We start from the raw sequence: 18,462 nt of genomic DNA, 5'->3' as shown, positions 1-18,462 counted from the left end.
AAAGTACTCTACGTACTACAGTAAGAAGAAAAACATATCCTTATTTTTAAGCACTTATTCAAACTCTTTGCTAATATATTTATTCAATCTTGGTATAGTGAGCATACATCTGGGAATCCACTGCTGCATTAGGACTGTTTCAATTTCTTTTTCCATCTTTTATAAACAAGTAGTCTAAAGCAGTAGTCCATGACACAGAATTTTATGTGGCTGTTGGTAAAGATACTTACCAAGTAAAAATTCTGGGGAATAATAAAAAGAGGAACAGGGGCTGTGGCTGTGGCTCAGTGATAGAGCACTTGCCTAGCATGCATAAAGCAATGGGTCTGATCCTCAGCACCACATGAAAATAAACAAATAAAATAAAGACATTCTGTCCATCTACAATTACAATCAATCAATCAAAGGAGGAACATATTCACTTTCCCAGTTCATGACTAATTTAAAAGAGAATGACTATGAGAATGATTTCAAATTTATAAATCACTTCATAAACAGTGTTTTGAGCAACAGAAATTACCAAAAAATATTGATTTATCATGAAAGAGTGATTTGGCAGTGCTCATTTTTTAAGGTTACTATTGTTTTCATTAATCAACTTTCAGATTGGTGGCAGAGGGAGTGACTGATTCACAGTTATTTATCACTACCACTGAATTGCTGCTAACCATCCTCTTTAATTAAGGCATTGAAACTCAAGTTCATAAACCTATTTGGAAAATGTTGTGATTTGCGAAGTCTCATATATATGAATGTTAAAATAAGAACTGTTAGTGACAGATTCCAAACAAAACTTTCCCACTATTCCTAGGAAGCAGATGCATTAAGAAATTCATTTTTACTTGGTGAAAATTTCATGAAAGAATAAACTGTGACTTAAAAACTGTAGAATTCAATAATAAAATTAAAATCTCTGGTTTCAAACTATCCTCTATCATTGCACATAAACTTCATAACCAGAAAATATCATTAAAATATGACATATTTCCTTTAAAGAAATCAATTTGATGGATCTCTGATTAAAGAACACTTCAGGACTATATAAATCCAATACATTTTGTGGGGAAAATGAAAAGGAATACTGGGTGAAGCAAATAATAATAGCATAAAAATAACAAAACATACGGATGAATCAAATTCAAGTTTAAAAATGTTTTTTTCTTGTAGTTGTAGATGGACAGCATGCCTTTATTCTACTTGTTTATTTTTTATGTGGTTCTAAGGATTGAACCCAGTGATTCATACATGCTAGGCAAGTACTCTGCCACTGAGCTACAGCCCCAGCTCCCTCAAGTTCTTAATATAAACATAATTCCACAATGCCACCCTGCTCGCATCTGGGGTTTCCAAGGAGCTATCAGAGGGAGATTTTTTTTCTTATCACAAGTCAAGGTAAGTATAGAATTAAGTGAATTGTTAGGCTAATTTTTAAAAAACTTTTTGAAATTACAAACTTAATACTTAAATGGGATGACATCATATCATAACACAGTGTGTGCGTGTGTGTGTTTACACTTGCATGTGCGTGTACACACACACAAAGATGAAAAAGAGCACCAGTCAGGTTGTGGCTACACATAGCTATGTATGTTTATCAACAACTGATATCCGGTCTGATTGCTGTTCCCACAGTCTCATATCAGCACAAGTATTTAGAAATGAAACAAACCACAGGAAATAAGCAAAACCACTCTTTAGCTATCTGGTGGCACTGCCACTTTAAACACAAATGTTTAAAGTTTCCAATAAAGTTTCATGTATCAACCCACTAAGTTGTTGTCTGAGATTCAGGGATGTCTCTATTAGAATTTAATGAACTTCTGGCAAGATAATTTTTAGTGTCTTCATCTATGCCATGTTTCCAGACCTGAGGAACATCACAGATAGCAGCACTGCCCTAATGGGATTCAATGCAGCACTCTCTGTCCCATTATGGTACAAGGCTCACCCCAGGGCTGCTTTTGTTGTATTCCATCAGCATCCTTCAAGGTCAGGTGGTAATGAGTTATTCATCTTTAAAGTGGATGGAACATACAACATGTTTTTACTGTCACCTCTGACCATGACTGACATGTCAAATCCCACAGGCACTGAGAATTGGTGCTTCAAGACTCTGATCAGTTAGCTAAAGGCACTATACTCCCAAGGACATGTTACGTGTTGGTGTGAAGAAGGAGGAAGGTTGGGCTTTGATCATATGTTCAAGTGAGCAAGCAGAGTAAACCAGCTGGTCACCAGAAGAACAAAGCAGAAGCAAAGCAGATCAGAGATCAGAAACTAAATGGACCTCAGTAACAGGACATTCCTGAATCCATGGATTTTCAATTTTAGGTTCTAGTTCTTTGTGAAATCCAGGTGTATTTATGGCCCCAATACTCCCTGCCACCCAAGTTCAGAGAGAAACCTTTGTACTCTTCCTATAAAATACCTTCTTTTGTTTTTATATAATTAGTTTGAGTACATTTCCTGACTCAGTTAGTAGGATTCCTAATAATTAACAACTACTGATTCAGGGTTGATTTTCTTCAACCTCTTGATATTAATTTAAAAATTTTCCATTGTTTTGAGACCTCATTTCTTTATTTGTATATCAGAGGTTTCTAAGAGCATGAGAGAGATATTGTTATTAATAAATTTAACAATAAGAGGAATATTTTATTGATGAAATAAGGCAACTACTTACATAATCTGGCAGAGGAACATCATCAGAACTCAGTGAACCTCTCAAGGACTGTGTGGCTTGTTCCAGAACTTTGTTATGTTTTTTAGACAGCAAAGAAAACAAACTGGAAAAAAAAAATACATACACACACAAACACACAGAGGAAAACCCATTATATTAAGAGAACTAAATGTGACCTTTTTCAGGTCTAATATGGAGTTACATAGTTCTATAGCATATCAATTATTCTGAAAGCTGCTTGTAAATAACTTTTATCATGCCAATATTAACAGGATTAATAATATTATTATATAACAAAATGGTGAAGAAGATGTTTAAATTATAAGAGTTCTGAAGAATAAAATAAGTTTGATAGTTTAAAATTATGTTTCAAAACTAGAAGAAATTTTTAAAAGATTATTATAGTGTGGAGTACAGTGGACAAAGATTGAGAAAACCTGGGAGATGGGCTAACTGTATGACTAATTCATACTGTAACCTACTATAGGTCACTTGAGCTTATGTATCTTAATTTTCTTATCTTACAAATGAGTGTTGTATTGCAGTATTATTCTATGGTGTAATATAAAGTCAATGTTTCTGTATTTTAGTTTTAGGTTCTTGTTTCTCAAAAAGAATTATTTTAAATATATGCCTTATAAAAATTAACTTCTGGCTATAATGGATTAACTAGAGCTTGACTAATTCTCCTGCTGTAAACAACTAAAATCTAGAAAAAATTGCATGAAACAAGTGTTTTCAGATATTCTACTACATCTGAAATGCAGGATTATAATCCCTAAAAGAGAAATACACATGAACCCCATAATGGTGAGTTTCTACATATAGGAATATTCCAGACTATGGCCCAGAAAGGTGGGACCCAAACAGTACACAGCAGGACTGAGCTGAGAAGACTGAGATATGAATTTAGGGCTGCTGTGGCAGCTGGAATTTACAAGGCAGGATACTAGAGAAAAGAGAATTTCAAGAAAAGGGTTCCAGAAATGCAGATGTCTTCTTGAGTACCTGAGTAAGTACTAAGCTATACCTGAGCATAGCAAGATATTACAAGATGTGGTGATGAGCTACCCAGAAGCTGTATACTGAACATATATTTCAGAAGTCATAAAATACTGAGGGCTATTGTGCTCCAACCAGCCAGTGGATAAAACTCCTTGAACAAGGACATTCAGTTGAATTTTTAGAAAGGCCATGTTTTAGGATCAGGACTATTGTACAGATTATTGTAGCCTAATAAAGTTAGTGAGTAATCTTCAAAAAATAAAGTTGATTTATATTAAATGTAAATGAACTAAACACTGCAGTTCAATGCCAGAGATTTTCAGATTGGATAAAATTGCAAGACCCAACTACTTGCTGTTTAAAAGAAATATACTGTAAATTTAAAGACTCAGATAAGTTAACAGTTAAATGATATAAAAAAATCATACAGCTGGGCACCATGGTACATGCTTGTAATCCCAGCAGCTTTTGTGAGGCTGAGACAGGAGAATCATGGGTTCCAAGCCAGACTCAGCAATGGCGAGGAGCAACTCAGTGAGATTCTATTTCTAAATAAAATAAAAATAAGGCTGGGCATATGGCTCAGTGGCCAAGTGCCCCTGAGTTGAATCTTCAGCACCCAAATAAATAAATAAATAAATAAATCATACAAACATTAATAAGAATATTAGAGTGGCCATATTGATTACAGACAGATAGGATGAAAGACCATAATATTAATAGTAATGATAAAAAGGAAAATTTTACAATGATGAAAGCCAGTTCACCAAGAATACTTAATAATCCTAAATATTGGATCCTTAAATATACATTATAATTATATGATCCTAATATTCAATCTACTATATTTAGTAAAGCAAGAAATTCTCTTTAGGTTATATGGCAGCATAAAAATGGAGACAATCTTGACATCATGTACTTTCCACATAAATTTGAGATATGATTATATGTATTATATTTTTTTTAAATGCCCAAAACACTACTCTAGTATTTCTTAGTGATGCTCTTTTAAAAAGACTATTGACTCAAATATTAATTTAAGAAAGTAAGTAATGATTTCAGATGATTTAAACAGGATATTCAATGAAGACAAGACCACTAAAGATTAAGGTTTTTTTTTTTAACTGGTGCTGGGGGTCAAACCCAGTGTCTCACATGTATGCTAGCTCTTTACTACAGAGCTACAACTCCATTCCAAGTTTTAACTAACATCATCAAATGCTCTCCTACACATCAGTGATGAATCTACTGAAAAATAAATTAGGGAGACTATCCCATTCACAATAACCTACCCCACCCCCCCCAAAAAAAACAACTTGGGAATCAATCTAACAAAAGAGGTAAAAGATCTCTACAATGAAAACCACAGAACACCAAAGAAAGAAACTGAAGAAGACCTCAGAAGATAGAAAGACCTCCCACGGTCCTGGATAGGCAGAATTAATATTGTCAAAATGTCCATACTACTGAAAGCGCCATACAGATTCAATGCAATTCCTATTAAAATCTCAATGACAATCTCCACAGAACTAGAAAAAGCAATCATGAACTTCATTTAGAAAAATAAGAGATCCAGAATAGCCAAAGCAATCCTTAGCAAGAAGAGTGAAGCAGGAGGCACCACAATACCAGACCTTAAACTACACTAAGAACAACAGTCACAAAAATGGCATGGTATTGGCACCAAAACAGATGCATAGACTAATACTACAGAATAGAGGACACAGAGACAAACCCACATAAATACAGTATCTCATACTAGACAAAGGTGCCAAAAACATTCACTGGAGATAAGATAGCCAATTCAACAAAGGGTGCTGGTTGGAAATCCATATGTAACAAAGTAATATTAAACCTCTATCTCTCACCATACACGAAACTCAATTCAAAGTGGATCAAAGACTTTGGCACTAGAATAGAGACCCCTGAGCCTAATAGAAGGAAAAAGTAGGCCCAAATCTTCATCATGTCAGATTAGGATTTGACTTTCTTAATGAGACTCTTAAAGGGCAAGAAGTAAAATCAAGAATCAATAAATGGGATGGATTCAAACTTTCCTCAGCAAAGGCAAAAATCAATAACATGAAGAGAAAGCCTACAGAATGGGAGAAAATCTTTCCCACATGTACCTCAGATAGACCATTATTCTCTAGGATATATAAAGAATTCAAAAAACACCAAAAACTACCACCACCACCACCACCAACAGAAAAACAAATAACCCAATCAATAAATGGGCTAAGGAACTGAATAGACACTTCACAGAAGAAATATAATCCATCAACATATATAAAAAATGTTCAATATCTCTAGCAATTAGAGAAATGCAAATCAAAACTAAGATTACATCTCACTCCAGTCAGAATGGCAATTATTAAGCAAATAAGCAATAATAAGTGTTGGTGAAGATGTGGGGGAAAAGGTACACTCATACACTGCTGATGGGACTGCAAATTGGTACAGCCAATCTGGAAAGCAGTTTGGAGATTTCTTGGAAAACTAGGAATGGAACCACCATCTGACCCAGCTATCTCTCTCCTCGGTCTATACCCAAAATACTTAAAAACAGCATACTACAGTGATGCAGCCACATCAATATTTATTCACAGCAGCTCAACTCACAAGAGCTAAACTATGGGACTAACCTAGGTGTCCTTAAACAGATGAATGGACAAAGAAAATATAGTACATATACACAATGAGATATTACTCAGCCTTAAAGAAGAATGAAATTATGGCATTTGACAGTAAGTGGATGGATATCATGAGCCATCCATGGGCTGTGTGTGTGTGTGAGATATGCACATCTGAGCATATGAGGGGACTGGTCTAGCGTTGCGCGCTGAATGGGTTATGCAACTCAAGTGTGCCTTTCCTCTCACTCTACCTGTGATCCCACACAGCACCTGAGATGGGTGTGACTTGCCAAGATGTTAATTAATCTGCTGACCACAAGACACCATCAAGCAAGACTCTACCCTTGGAAATTCTATCCCTTGCCTTATTTGGGTGGAATCTTCTATCAAATGTCTTTTCCCCAATAAGTAGGAATGTGTGTGCTCTGGGTGTGATCTCTCTCTCTTGCTTTTTCCAGCACTGCCCAGCATGGAGCTGATCCTTGGGATCACTGAGCAGGCCTTCCCTCAACCTTAGAAACTCATTTTCGTGTGTTGCATGGTTTCTTTTCTGTTTTCTTAGTTATTGCCGCATCTGGCTCCTTTAAACTCAGCTCATCTCGTCAGCCCAGCCAGTTGACAGATGGAGCTGGAGAATATCATGTTAAGCAAAATAAGCTAAACCCCCAAACCAAAGGCTGAATGTTTTCTCTGATATGTGGATACTAATTCTCAATAAGGTGGGGATGGGGGGCTAGGAAGAATAGCATTACTTTGAATTAGGCGAAGGGAGTGAAGGGGTACGGGGTTAGGAAGGACAGTAGAAAGAGTCAGACTTTATTACCCTATGTATGTAAATGACCACCTGACCAGTGTGATTCTATCATGTATGACCAGAAGAATGAGAAATTATACTCTATTTATGTATGATGTGTCAAGGTACATTTTACTGTCATGTATAACTAATTAGAACAAATTTTTAAAAATCCTTGAACATTCATTAGTTACACTAGGTTAGCAAATATAACAGAGGGAATGGATATTCTCTAAGTTTCTATAGAAATATAGTGGGAAGAAAAAACTAATTATAGGAGATTAATTAATGAATAATTGATACTAAGCGCATGCCAAGCATATATCTAAAAGAGCGATTTCTGTGAAATGGAATAGTACAGTATAGGGTTTAGGTCTTACATAATTTTTTTTTAAGAGAGAGAGAAGAGAGAGAGAGAGAGAGAGAGAGAGAGAGAGAGAGAGAGAGAATTTTTTAATATTTATTTTTCAGTTTTCGGCAGACACAACATCTTTATTTTATTTTATGTGGTGCTGAGGACTGAACCCAGCGCCCTGCACATGCAAGCGAGCGCGTTACCGCTTGAGCCACATCCCCAGCCCAGGTCTTACATAATTTTGAAAGGAAGAAAGATTCATTCGTGTAGGAGAGGAGAGGAGACATTTCTGAATACAGGCAAAGCCCAGAGGCATAGGTAGGGGGCAGTGAGAATGAACTTGGAGTAGAGGCGCCACACAAAGAAGCAGGAGAAAAAATTCAATCTATGAGGGTGCATCATTTTTTTTTCATTTTATTTTTCTGGATCTCCTGCATTTTATTTTGTTTTTCCATTTTAAGCTGAAAAGTAAACATCACACTTTCCTCTTACCACTATTCACATGATCCATTAGTAACTAATACCAGAAGTTTATTTTACATGATTCTAGAAACGTTCAGTGTACCAATCCATGTATAAATGCATACTGTGTGTATACATCCATATTTTTTTATTCCACAAAATATGCATTATTTTGTATTTTGAACTTTCCCCTCCATTCATTCAACACATACTTACTGATTGTCAGTTATATGATATTTAAGCATACAGAAGAACTGTGCTTCCTGTAGCCTAGTCACTGCAATTGTTTCCAGTGTTTTGCATCATCTGCAGTACTGCGATCAATACCCTGCACATGACTTTTAGCATAGCTGAGACTACATATAGGATAAATTCCTTGAAGTAAAGCTGCTGAGTGAGAAAGTAATTATGTAATACTGAATTTAATTCAGGGCACATATATTAAAATATGCAAATTATTTTGCAGATGATGCAAAGGAAAAGGTAATAATACATTGGAATTATGAGTAAAGCAGGTTCACAAGGAAATGCATAAAGAAATAAATCAGTAAGATGATTCAATTGGTTGTAGTACATTTTCTGATATAAATGGAACTTCAGGAGTATTTTGAGACTAAAGGTTGGTAGTCCATTCTAGCACAGGACATGGCAAGACTCAGAGGAAGCTGGGCCCAGAAGCTCACGCTTAGAAGCTCGGGAGGCTGAGGCAGGAGGATCACACGAGTTCAAAGCCAGCCTTAGCAACTTAGTGAGACCTGTCTCTACATAAAATACAAAAAATGGCTGGGGATGTGGATCAGTGGTTAAGTGCCCCTGGGTTTGATCCCTGATACTCAAAAAATAAAAAGAAAATAGAAAAAAAGATTCACAGCAATAAACTGGATGCCCAACAGAAAGGGAAAAGGACAAAGGAAACAAAGTGGTGTTTTTTTTTGTTTGTTTTGTTTTGTTTTTTTTTTGAGTTTAAAAAGAACTAAGGAGAGGCCTTATGAGTTCACCAAACCTGGAATATTCCCTCTCCCCACAAGCTCTGCATGCATGTGTGCATCCTATTAGTGTACCTTCAGAGAACAGAAGCAATCTATGGTAAATTCCATCATCAAAGGAAAATTGAGTAAATCCTAGAAATCAGAGCAAAACCAAAACAAAACAGAAAACCCCAACAATACTTGAAGCTCATTCCTTTTCTTTGGAAAAAGACCAGTGTGTTTACTTATTTATTTTACAAGAGAATACTAACAATCTGTTTTTCTTGTTGGTAGGAGACCAAACAAGGAAATGAGCTTCAATTCAAACATAAGGTATTTCAGTTGAGCATGATGGAAAGTGTGGCTATTAAAGGCATCAAATGTTGCAGCCGTATACCCCAAGAAGTTGTGGTATTGCTCACAGTTATCTTTTAAAAAATTGTCTAAGAATAGATCATTTGAGGTCACTTCCAATTCTCTACCAGGAATGAGAAACAGAATTCACACTGGCTCTTAAGATATTATTCTCATACACTTTGATAGGCTTTCCCTCGTGTTCCTACAGCTAGTGCTTTCAAAGTTTTGTGTGTGTGTGTGTGTGTGTGTGTGTTTAATAGTCTAATTTTGGCTTTCATTTAGCATTTTTAAGGCAAATGACCCAAATTTATATAAGAAATGACGTGCAAATTGCTGTGACAAAAGTAACTTTTGCTTAAAGCTCTGCATTCCAAGTACTTAGACCCAGCTTAGGCTAGTCAAAGTAATAAAGACATATGATATTTGTATATAAAAAGGTAAATATGTTTATAAGTGAAGCTGATCTTAAAGTGTACTTAGTATTCACTCAGTTGGGATGTATTTGCCAGAATACTTTTTTAAAATTAGAAAAAGATGAATTTTTTCTATAAGCACAAGAATATGTATTACAAACTGGGTAAATGATGAAAATAACTAAAATGCTGATGGGGAATGGGTAAATAAACTGGGGTATTCACACCATGAAATACTGTATAGCAATTTAAAATAATCTACAGCTATATGTTTTAAATTATCTAAAACTACAAAGTTGAGCAAAAACCAAGGGAATTCTTATAGAATGGGAACAAGGTGATGATATTTACATAATGTTTTTAAAAGTAGAACTAGTACATATATTTCATAGATAAAATACATGAAATAATAATGTAAAATATATATGGAATGATAAACACTACATTTAGAATAATCATTGTTCTCTTGAGGAAGGAAGGAAGAAAGGAAATGGGATTAGGGAGGAAAAAATAAGAGATTTAGTTTCTCTCATAAAAATGTTCTGATAATATTGAATACATACACATGAAATTGCTACAGTATTATCTATTTCTGTGTGTGTGTGTGTGTGTGTGTGTGTGTGTGTATGTGCCTGAAATATTATATACATTTAAAAAACCTGATAAAAAGAGCATGCTGTCCTGAAGAAAACAGAGCTCCTGCCAACAGCCAGCATTTCACAAAAGAAAGAAGCATGTAAATAGAATCTGCGTGGTCAGCCCAAACTGGGACGTGTGGAGAAGATCACAAGCTGGTGAAAATGGCTGCAGTTGAGGGTGCACAGATGGTGGCAGGAGCTGAGACCAGAATGAAGACAGTTAGAAGACAGACTGTGAGGGGCTGCTCATGCATCAAAAGCCCTGGACTTTATTCTACACAGAGCTGAGAAGCTAATGGAAACGCTGAAAGAGACCTGGTTTCTTGGCCCCAAGAAGCTCAAGTCCAATAGGATAAGGGGGAAAAAAAAAGTCTACAATGCTGAAATCAGAGAATGCTGGGGGTCTGAAGAGAGAGCCATGGGGATATAGAGTAGGATAAGTATATTCCACAGAGGAAATCTAGCTTGAATAGGGCCTTGAAGTTTAGGGATTTGCTAATTAGAAAAATAAAACATGAAGAAGAACAATTCAGAAAGGTGAAAAAGTATTACAGAAGTGTATCAAGAGACTGTGGGGCTGCAGCCATAGCCATAGCTTATAGTGAGATTAGAGAAAGTTCATGGGGGTGACTGTGGCAAGAGATGAAGTTAGCAAGACAGCAGAGGAAGATTCAAAAAGGCCTTACATACCAAGATAAGAGGTTTATGTTTCATCTTGTCAAGTTGTAGAGACAGAAAGTAAGTCAAATATTTATCAAGGGCTCACTATGTGCCAGGCAGAGTAAAAGCTGCCTGATACATGACGGTAAGTCTAAGCAACAGTCAGTCATCATCCCGCCTTCCTGGAGGGCAGTTCAGGGAGGTCATACCTGGATAGACTGGAGTGAAGCCGGAATGTCATGAGGACACAGGTGAGGGCTGCCCACCTGTACTTTAAGATTAGAATAAGAAACCATTTCTGGAGACAATGCCTAAGTGTCCCCTTAAACAACATTTAGGAGTTGGCCAAGTAAGTTAGGTAATGGTACAGGTAACCTGGGCAGAGAAAAGAGCATGAACAGAGGCTGAGAAACATGAACACTGCTGAACAGCACGTAGCAGGGCACAGCCACAAGCCTGGGGCAGCAGGCAGGAGCGTTCAGCACCTCTTAGGCCTCACGTGCACCTTGCCAGAGGTGCTCTATGACAGCAGGACTGCAATGCCAGAAAGAGACAAAAAGTCAAGCTGCTGCACTTGGTATTCAGACATAAGGAGGAATGTAGGGTTGGCAGCAAGGATGGTGGTTATCTTTGTGCATCTGTGGCCTTAGCTTCTTTCCTATCCTCTCCCATTCTATGGTGGCCACAGTATCACTACCATGGAATCCCTCAGGACTCAGAACCAATGTTTGAAAATCACTGACCTGAATAATGAGGCACAGCATGTAACTATAACTATATTTGCTTTAGAAAACATCCTCTCTCCTGGAGGGAAAGAGGGACAGGAAATTATAAGAGCACAGAAGTGGAAACAGAATTTTAGGGAAACATTTACATTATCCAAAGTAAGAGTTGAGGAAGCTTTGAATTAAAGGAAGTAGGAGTTATTTGGAAGACAAAGAGAAAACACAGAGAATAAATGAAGGGAATCACAGGTGACTGGGGTTTCTAACTTAGGAAATGTAACAGCTGATAGAAAACAGGTAGAAGACCTGAGGCAGGGAGAGGGCTTGGGAGGACAGCAATTCACAGTAGCAGCGGCAACTCTAACACACACAGGGCTTACTGGGTATCAGGCACTGTCCATCAAGCAATCATGTGAGGTAGGTACTACCACTACCATATTCCCTCCACCTCTTTTAAAGGGTTATGATGAAACTGAAGCAGAGAGAAGCTAAGTAATTTGCTCAGGTACATAGCTACTAAGGAATCAGGAGTTAAAATTCAGGCATTGTAGCTCCAGAATCTAGAGCTGCTCAGGGAAACCAGTGGATATGGGGGACAGGGGTGGGTGGGCCTAAATGGCAGCACAGGAATACTAATCTGGTGCTATTAAGAGCAGTGATGAGAAATTTTGGGGTAATCTGTACCAGCTTCAGTCAAAAAAGTGAAGGTGATCCCAAAGATGTTGTGTAATGTAAGCAAAGAAATGTAAGGACAGAGCCGTGGAAACCACCAAGACTGAAAGGATAAAGAAAGCAATGGCAGTCAGTAAAGGTTGATTAGGGAAGTATTCAGAAGTAGGAGAACTGGAAAAGACAGATATTGTGGAAATCAAGAGAGCAATTTCAAGGAGGGAACAATTATCACTGTTAAAAGTTGTCAATTGGGTAAGGAGGGTTTAAAAATGAAACAGGGCCACAGATTTGGCACAAGGAAACAAGTCAATGGTGACCTTACCCCTTTTCAAGGGGGGAGAAGTGGGGCTGCAGAGGTGGGACATTATATCTGGGGGAGCAAAGAAGTAGAGCAACACCAGGAAAGGAAGGCACGAGAATAGAGAGAGCCACCCAGTGGAAGGCGGTAGGCGGGGAGGGGCTCGGCTTTGAGAAGGTGTTCAGACATTTCCCATAGTCCTGCCAGTCCCCACAACTCTGAGGGAACTTCTCCCCATGCCACAGACCTTCCCTCCGCACACTCACAAGGACACTCACCAGGGAGAAGATGAGTTCCTGATGTTCACAAAAGAAATAAGGAGGGGCTTGCAGATAGAGGTACAGGTAGAGAGTGCTGGGTAGTTGACCTAAGCCCAATATTAATAATGTTTTATAGTTTTAATTCTTATTTAGTTCAGTGATTATAAAAGTTCTTCACAAATCCAAAGAAATGCAAGACAATTGAAAAAAAAAAACCTATTAAAGTTATCAGAGGGCCCTAGAAGCCAAATCTTTCCAAACTCTAGGCTCTGCTGCTGTGGTCATTGACTCCTACATGCCCGTCCCCATTTCCTCATCTTATTCAAGGCACAGCTCCAGAGCCTTATTCACAACACTCAAGGAAGAATGTTTCTCTCCTGTGCTGACCCTGCCTCTGAATTACACAAACTTCGCCACTATTCACTGCATACAGTATTAGGCGGCTGATTACCTTACTTTTAATCAGTTTTGTTGAGGAATAATTTGTATGTAATAGTAATAAAACAGTGATTTTAAGCATTCAATGTGATATTTAAAAAAAATATAAACATTCATGCAACCCACCACCATAAGCATTATTAGAACATTTCCATTACCCCAGAATGTTCTCTTGTGTTTTTTGACAGTCAATATCTTCCTCTAATAACCTCCCCTACCCTCCAGACCACCACTGCTCTGCTTCTGTGGTTTTGCTTTTTCTACAATTTCATGAAAATAGGATCATAACCCTATGTATTCTGTTGTGTGTTCCTTCCATCTCTCAACATGCTATTTTTCCAATTCACTCATGTTGTTCAGTATATCTATAATTAATTCCTTTTTATTGCTCAGTAGTGTTCCATTATATGGACATACCTCAATTTCTTTATCTATTTGTTAGTTGATATATATTTAGGTTGTTTCCAATATTAGGCTACTATGAATAAAGCTGCTATAAATATTCTTGAACAAGTTCTTGTGTGAACTTGTTTTCATTTCTCTTTAACACCTTATGTGAACCTGTTTTAATTTCTCTTTAATAAACATTTAGTTGTCAATGGACCTTTATTTATTTACCTATGAGTGGGAATGCTGTTTGTTTAATTCGATATCAAACTTCCAAACTGTTTCATATTCTTACTTGGTATTTCAGGTTTTTTGTTTGTTTGTTTGTTTTCACTTTAGCCATTCTAGTGGGTATGGAGTAGATTTTCCCTGTGGGTTTAATTTGCATTTTTCTAATAAGTTTTCTTATACTTTCTTTGAAGGATTTATTCAAATTTTTGCCCACTTAAGAAAAGGGGCATTTTTCTTCTTTCAAAGTTGTATTCTGGATATAAGTCATTTATCAGGTGGCCTGGGGCTGGGGTAGGGTGTTGTCTTTTCATTTTCATAATAGTGTCTCTGGAAGAGAAAATATTTTAAAATTTGAAGAAGTCCAATTCACCAAATTTAAAAAAAAATGTTTTTTGTGTTCTATCTAAAAAAAAAAAATCTATGCCTAACCTAAAACCTCAAAGATTTTCTTCTATGATTTTTTTAGAAGTTTTGTAGTTTTAACTATTATATTTAGGTTGACAAATACATTTAGGTATTTGAGTGAATACGTGTATATGGCACAAAATAAGAGCCAAGGTTCATTTTGTTGGTTTTGGATTTTTTTTTAAAATACTGATATTTAATCGCTCTAGCTGCATCTGCTGTAAAGACTAATCTTTTCCCTTGAATTACCTGGGCACTCTTGCTGAAATTTCATTGCCCACACATGAACCCATCTACTTCTGGACTGTACTCCATTCCATCAGCCTGTCAATCTATCAGGCACTGATATCATACTGTCCTGATTACTCCAACTTAGGTATTCTCTGTCAAAATGGTGTTGGTTATTTTAGCTTCTTTGTATTTCTATACAATTTTTAGAATTAACTTGTCAATTTCTACCAATAGCTTTAGAAATTTTTTGATTAGCACTGTGTTACATGTATAGATCAGTTTCAGAATCTTTTTTTTTTTTTTAGTTGTCAATGGACCTTTATTTGTTTGTTTATTTATTTATATGTGGTGCTGAGAATCGAACCCAGAGCTCACACATGCTAGGCAAGTGCTCTATCACTGAGCTACAGCCCCAGTCCCCAATTTCAGAATCTCAACAATACTAAATTTCTGATCCTTGCGTAAGAAATTTCCCTGTTTAGTTATTTAATTTCTTTAAGTAATATTTTATAGTTTTCAGTGTATGGGTCTTGCATGTATTTTTAAAGTTTATCCTTAAGTTATTTAATATATATATGTGAATATGTAGTCCTTGTGAATGGGATTATAAGTGTGTACTGCTGCTGCCCAACTTGTACTTTCAGATTTTTGATGCTAATATAAATAATGTTTAAAAAATTTTTGATTTCTGATTGTTCCTAGCAAGAATAAAAATAAAACTACTGCTAAATAGTGACCTTCTGTCCCATGACATTGCTAAAATGCTATAATTTTGGATTATCTATAGATACAATTTTTTAAAACATGTATTTTTATGCAAATACTAGTTAGAGAATTAAAGACATCTTTAAATCTTCTTTTGCAATGTGAATTTTTAAAAAAAATTTATTTATTTATTTATTTATTTATTTATAAGTTTTCGGCAGACACAACATCTTTGTACGTGGTGCTGAGGATCGAACCCAGGCCGCACGCATGCCAGATAAGTGCGCTACCGCTTGGGCCCCAGCCCCCATGCAATGTGAATTTTTAAAATGTCTTTTTCTTGACTTATTGCACTGGCTAGGATCTCTAGTATATGTCAAATAGATATGAAAACAGACATCCTTACTATTTTCTTGATGTAGGGGAAAAACACCTAATCTTTCACAATTATGCTTTTTAGCTATAAGTTCTTTTATCAGGTTGCAGAAATTCAACTCTATTCCTTGTTTGGAAAGTTGTTGTTGTTGTTATTGTTTTTAATCATGAATAGGTGTTGAATTTGTCAAATGCTTTTTCTGTGCTTACTGAGATGATCACAGTTTGTTAAAGTAGTAGTAGACTGTACTGATTTATGGAATGTTAAATCAATCTTACATTTCTAGAATGGATCCTTCCCTTTCTCTCTCTCTCTTTTTTTTCTCTCCTTTTGTTGTACTGGGGATGGAACCCAGGGTTGCTACATCTCTGAGCTACATCCCCAGCCCTCTTTGAGAAAGAATCTAAGTTGTCCAGTATGGCGTCAAATTTGTGAAACTTTTGCTTCAGGCTCCCAAGTAACAGGGACTATAGGTGAGAGCCACTACGTAGCCCTGGAATGGATTCTAATATCTATGTCACCATCATAAAAAAACATAGCTAAGTAACAGGAGTAAGGGTGGTTGTCACTGAGAATGTATTCTATGCCAATCATATTTCTAATCTTCTATATTTGTTAACAAGATTAATAATACAACTGCTTAATGAAGAAAGTATTACTATTATTATCACATTATACATGAAGAAACTAAGGTATTCAGAAGTAAATTAGCCTGCCAAGGATTATATTGCTCAGAAGTTGAAAAGCCAGAATTTACACTCTGGAAATCTGACCAGATCCTGGACTCATAATCAGTTTATTATCTCTTATCTGGATTTATTTTATGATTATGGGCACTATTGTTTTTTCTGTCCTGGATGATTCACTCTCTCTTATTTTTAGGAACTGAAACTACTCTGGGGTGGGGGGGGCAAGTTCATGATATATAGGCCATGTTAATTATAATTCCCCATTCTCAGGTCACAAAAACTGGTCAATGGATATATGCTCCTAAGTTGAGCCAGTTGAAAACTTTCCCTAGGATTGTTCTAACTAGGGACTGTGAGAAAACCACTTGTCCTCTCTGGCCAGAAGACTGTAAAGAGGTGGCTATGGCAATACTTCAGCTTCATGGAGAAAACCTATGTGTCAGAAGGAGAAGGAATCTATGTTGAAAGAGAGAATATGAATGTGAGAATGAATACAGTCAGTACTTTCAGCATTTCTATTGCATCCTTGCATTTTTACTAAGTATCCTGAGGAAATTCTTTCCCTTTTTATATATAGTAGAGCCTAGTATGGCTTACTTCCTTAGCTTGGGGTCTTTGTTCAAATATCACCTGTTCCTTGAGACCTACCACAATCACCCTAGTTATTAACATCACAACCCAACCTGGCACATCCACTTTTTCATTTCACTACTTAATTTCCCCCCTATAACTGTCATTTTTCTAAAGTATCATGTACTTTCTCATATACCTTATTGTCTTCATCACTAAAACAGAAATTGGCCAACTACAGCTTGCAGACCGAATGCAGCCCACCATTTGCTTTTGTACATGAAGCTTATTGTGTCATAGTCACATCCATTCCTTCATGGACTGTCCATGGCTGCTTTCACACTATAGTGACAGAGCTGTTTAGTTCAGAGGCCATGTGATAAGCAAAGCCTAGCATTACTTTAACATTCAAGTCTGTTACAGAGAAAGTTTCCTGACTCCTCACCAGAATGTGATCTCCATGGCAGGGGTTCTCACCTGCTTTGCTCACTATAGCATCTCTAGGCCTGGAATAATGCCTGGCACATAAGGAGTCCTTTGATATTCACTGAATAAAGTGCAATGCAGAAAATCCCATAGTCAACAATAGGATTTTAATATGTCAGACTTTATCTGGTTTCTGATTTTTAAGACAGATACCTGATGGTTTTATGGTGAAGAAAGTTATCTTTTGTTCCCCAAATTCTTACTACACTCAAAACAAAATTGAAAAACAAGCACTCTCTCATATTTACCTAGAAATATAACTGTCTTACATGTTTTGGTTTCTCCTGAGAGAAATATTTCTCTGAATATACAAACCCAGTTGATGGCAGAGCCAAAAGGACTTGCTGCCAGATTAAATTTGGGGTATAAGAGAAAGAGCTGAGGATATCATCAAGGTTTTCAGTCTAAGCATATGGTACAGTGGATGTACCATTTATGGAGACAGGAAGACTGGAGGAAAGGTACAGAGAGACCAGCAGGCATTCCTTTGGGATATGCCAAGTTTGAGAGTCCTCCTTGGTATCCAAGAGGAGGTTCAAGTGGGGGGTTGGTTTCTGAGTCTGGATTCAGGTAAAAAATATCCATCTGGGAACTGTAAACATACAAGCAGAATTCAAAGCTATTATAATGGTTGAGAAGACTCAGGAAAAGCTGAAAATTAAGCTAGCAGTGGTGAAAGGGAGCAGTGAATGAACTACACTTCAGAGCTCCAGTACGTACAGGTGCTGGCAGCACTGGGTATTAGGAGGTAAAGGCATAGGTGAGTTTCAAAACAGCAAGACTTACTGAAAATCTGCATTTTAAAAGATAGACTTTCATTCCCACCCCTGCCTGCCTCACTCAACCCAGTAAATGCCGTCCTGTACCTTGGCAGAGAGAGGTGCTCACTCTCAGAATGGTGAACCTGGGACTCTGGTCTTGGGATAGGAGGCCTATGTGAGGATGGAAGTGCTACACTGAAAGGGGCAATGAAGTCACAGCTCAGTACCAAACACAAACCCCTGGCTTTACTCCCCCAA

General features: G+C 36.9%; 1 protein-coding gene across 3 annotated transcripts in view; it reads right to left on the bottom strand.

Annotated features, from left to right (window-relative positions):
* Positions 1–18,462, bottom strand: part of Dym (dymeclin) — a 337,787-nt gene that overhangs the window by 103,452 nt on the left and 215,873 nt on the right. For all 3 annotated transcript variants that reach the window (XM_040273249.2, XM_005323076.5, XM_040273254.2), the window contains one exon: positions 2,684–2,786. In XM_040273249.2, the coding sequence (XP_040129183.2) occupies positions 2,684–2,786 (103 nt within the window). The remainder of the gene's footprint in view (positions 1–2,683; positions 2,787–18,462) is intronic.

This window comes from Ictidomys tridecemlineatus, chromosome 13, assembly GCF_052094955.1.
Source record: "Ictidomys tridecemlineatus isolate mIctTri1 chromosome 13, mIctTri1.hap1, whole genome shotgun sequence".
Lineage (NCBI taxonomy): Eukaryota > Metazoa > Chordata > Mammalia > Rodentia > Sciuridae > Ictidomys > Ictidomys tridecemlineatus.
Note: the sequence above shows the minus strand (reverse complement) of the source record. Positions and strands in the feature narration are given on the sequence as shown.